General features: G+C 30.4%; 1 protein-coding gene across 1 annotated transcript in view; it reads right to left on the reverse strand.

Annotated features, from left to right (window-relative positions):
* Window positions 1–3,970, reverse strand: part of LOC107611917 (aldehyde dehydrogenase family 3 member I1, chloroplastic-like) — a 5,565-nt gene that overhangs the window by 860 nt on the left and 735 nt on the right. The window contains exons 2-9 of the mRNA XM_016313789.2: window positions 3,545–3,613; window positions 2,979–3,075; window positions 2,698–2,904; window positions 1,589–1,704; window positions 1,404–1,508; window positions 1,147–1,319; window positions 966–1,056; window positions 209–358 (exon numbers count right to left, since the gene is read on the reverse strand). Coding sequence (XP_016169275.1) covers window positions 209–358; window positions 966–1,056; window positions 1,147–1,319; window positions 1,404–1,508; window positions 1,589–1,704; window positions 2,698–2,904; window positions 2,979–3,075; window positions 3,545–3,613 — 1,008 coding nt within the window. The remainder of the gene's footprint in view (window positions 1–208; window positions 359–965; window positions 1,057–1,146; window positions 1,320–1,403; window positions 1,509–1,588; window positions 1,705–2,697; window positions 2,905–2,978; window positions 3,076–3,544; window positions 3,614–3,970) is intronic.

Consider the following 3,970-nt stretch of genomic DNA (forward strand, 5'->3'; position numbering starts at 1 on the left):
TTAAAAGTATTTTTTTTATTTCTTTTTTTTTTTTATACATTTCAAACACAATACTTATATTAAAATTACTTTTCAACTAAAGTATTATTAAAACATAAATTAGTACTTATAATCGATTACTTTAAAAAGAATTGTACAAATGAAAATTCTTAAAATAAATTAAACTTTTCAGCATACCATCCCAAAAGTACCCTAATCTTTAGCTTACTTGTAAGACAGTGTCATTGATGAGCATCCCTCCTGAAGAAATGTTTTCCACAAAACTTTTCTTCAGGTCTTCATTGTTTGTGAAGAGATATGCAGCAAGAGGTTTTGGTTTTGATTTTATTATATCAAACCCATCTTCTATCTTATCAACCTGCAAATTAAAAAACAACAATAGTCAGCTTCAAATTTTTTTTATTGTCTACGGTATTTTATCACCCGACAGGTCAAAAACTAATTCATCACACATCTTAGTTCTATTTAAATGTCTACTGTACAAGACCCTATTCCGGTCTGGTCCGGTATGGAATGAACTTAGAATCATGGAATCGACTCGATCATCAGATTCTAGATTCTAAGTTCATAACCCTAGCCCATTCCCATTTTGGGCGGAACAGATCTACTAATTCTTTGATTCCAGTTAGTAAGATAAGAGGGGTCGGATCTTGAACTAAGAAATAGATTCTAGAAGCTAAAAAAGGGTATCCTGAGCAATTTCAATAATCGGGTTCATTGATATTCCTGGTATAGTAGATGCTATCACACATACAATCATACTCAATTCGATGGAATTGTTTGATCTTAAAGAGGACCCTCTATAATTTCGCACGTTAGACGATATTTAAACTCCTATATACTTATTTAAACTGATGAATAAATTCATTACTCGGCCAACTCAAGTCAGTTATAATCGGCATCAAATTAATGTACTATTATTATTACTATTCCTTTCTTTTGTGTTCTACAACTAATTAACTCACAGTGATAATTGGCATTATTGGCCCAAATATTTCCTCTTGCATCACCAATGAATCATCTGGTGCATCCAATATGATTGTTGGAGCAATCTTTCTACAATAAAATCAAATTATATTAATTAAAATACAAAGATCCTGAGACAATAGAATCAACAGAAAAAAAAATAGAAATAATGCTACTCACAATTGATCCTCGTCCTTCTGACCTTCTAAAACAATTTTATCAGATATCTTGTCATCATTCAAAAGCTTTAAGAGTCGCGAAAAGTGCGACGAAGACACGATTCGCGACATGTCTTTGGATTTCATTGGATCTTTTCCGAAAAATTGCTCCAATTCCTCCTTGAGAGCATTTATCTGTGGAGTGATTAGTGATAAATGAGAATTTATTGAATATATTTAAGAGAGTAGAGTTATTGAATTGTGTTTATGAAATGATACAAGTGTTGGAGCAAAATGTTTAAGAGTGATGATATAATCAACAGAAATGCATGCTTGTCCATTGTTGCATGCCCACTTTCCAGCTATTAATCTTCTAGCAGCAACCTGAATCATTTGTATAAGTGTCATTCACATGTCTAAGCCAGAAATGCAATTGAATTCTTCAAATTCAAATCATATGTTACTTGCAAGTTGAGATTAGAATCAACAAGAGCAGGGCACTTTCCACCAAGTTCCAGAATCACTGGGGTAAGGTGCTTTGTAGCAGCAGCCATCACAATTCGTCCTACTCTAGCATTACCTGCATCCATAAACTATGTCTTAGACAAATAAATCTCTAATAAATTTTATTATAAGATAATTACATCTCAAAAAATATCATCATAAGTCAAATTAATTCTCTTCACAAGACCATTTTATCTATCTGCACTAATTTATTAGGTAGTGTTTGTTTTGAGGTACTGAGACAAAGACGGAGAGACTGAGACTTAGTATCATGTTTGTTGGTTTAGAGATTGGTACTAAAATTTCTGCATCTGTCCCTAAAATTTCAGTATTTTAGTACCTCCAAAAAGTAGGGACACAGGGGACTAAAATTTTTAGAGATGGAGAAAACTTTAATAACATTTTATATCTAAAATATCCTCATTTCAATTAATTAATTCTAATTTTACCCTTTGTACAAATTAAATTAGAGTTTCATTCTTGTTTCAATTTCTGTCTCCCACTTTGCATCAATACTAAGATTTATTTCAATCTCTGTCTCTTAGTCTCTGTCTCTCAGTCTCAGTCTTTCCGTCTCTGTCTCTCCACCAAACACTACCTTAAGGAACAAAGGTTGCGTTTAATTTTAAGAATAGAACAAGACAAAACACTGAAAATCGAACATAAAAGATAAAGACATAAAAATTAATATTTTGTATTTTGTTTGGTAATGAATTGAATATAAGATAGAACAAATAATAAAAATTTTAATTTATCTTTATTTTTTTCTTCATACAAAATTTAGAATAAAAAATAAAATAATAAAAAATATAATTATAAAAATTTGATAATAATAATAAAAAAATAAATAATATATTTTGTCGGTATCTTTTTGTCCTCCTATAAAAAAAAATATATTAATTCAGTATTTCATAACACAATATTTCTGTCTATGTCTCACATGACAAACACATTTTTATATTTTTGTATTTATGTCTTGTGTTTTGTCTTTATAAATAAAAGCAGGCAAAGTGTGACGTTGATTGAATGTATTATTAGAAAAACAAGAGTAAGAAACAAATTGAAGTACCTGTGTAGAGTATCTTATCCCATTTCTGCTCCAATAGTGCGGTTGTTTGAGGAGCACCTCCTTCAATAACTCTGACAGCAGAGTTGTCCAAATATTTTGTCAGCATATCTGCCAGCAGTGCTGATGATGCCGGAGCAACTTCTGATGGCTTCAGAACCACTGCATTCCCGGCCGCGATTGCGCCGATCACCGGCTCCAGCGATAACACTACTCAATCACATCCAGAAAATTAAAGCTCTTCATATAATAACAATCTCAGTTAATAAGATATGTGAACATACTGAAAGGGAAGTTCCATGTTGAGATGATGAGCACAACTCCAAGTGGTTCTGATACAATCTCTGCTGATGATGGATATGTTGTAATCGCAGTTTTCACCTGAATTTGTTGATAACAAACAAATTTTTAGAAAATACTCTCTTTACGTTTATAGTCCGCTTCACGTGAAGTTGATAGCTGAGAGCCGTTAGATGAAAATTTAGTCAAATCAGTCAAAGCATCTAACGGCTCTCAGCTATCAACTTCATGTGAAGTCGACTACACCTAAGTTTTCACCTTATAAAAAATAATATATACACATAAAAATTAGTTATTAAATCAACTATCATGTATTTTTTTAATAAAATATACGTGTTATTTAACATATATTTTATACTGTGCCTAATTTGTAGTATACATATAGTATGATTATATGATTATGTAGACCAAAATTTGGTTGCTGATTTTTTTTTTAAGTAAAATAGTTGTATATTTAAAAAATATTAAAGATTATTTAAAAAAGGATTGAGTGATTATGAATGATGCAATGCAAATATTTCTGTTTTGCTTTTGGTAATTAATTAGCTACCTTTGTAGGCTTCATCCACTGATGCAATGCTTTAATTGCTTCACTGCATGAAGATTTTGTCTGAGAAACCTGCATTGAAGAAGCACAAGGGTAAAATCTGTGGCCACAATCATGGAATGGACAATCAAAAACTTTAAAATGTCACCATCATTAATGTCAAATTTATAAAAGAAAAGCTTCTGAAAAGAAAACCCCTCGTCAAGGTTAAAGTTCAAAAATTTAAACTCCAATCAAGATTCAAGTGGAATATGATATACTAAAATAACATATTTATATATAAAATATATATTTTATTATTTTACACGGATTAATTGCTAAAAATAATCCAATACAATGTAATTTTATTTTTTCGATTTTTAACCAATTTATTTATAACTGATTTTATTCTAGTAACTAATATTTAATTAATTCATTTAAATTAGTCGG

This window comes from Arachis ipaensis, chromosome B08, assembly GCF_000816755.2.
Source record: "Arachis ipaensis cultivar K30076 chromosome B08, Araip1.1, whole genome shotgun sequence".
NCBI classification, from domain to species: domain Eukaryota; kingdom Viridiplantae; phylum Streptophyta; class Magnoliopsida; order Fabales; family Fabaceae; genus Arachis; species Arachis ipaensis.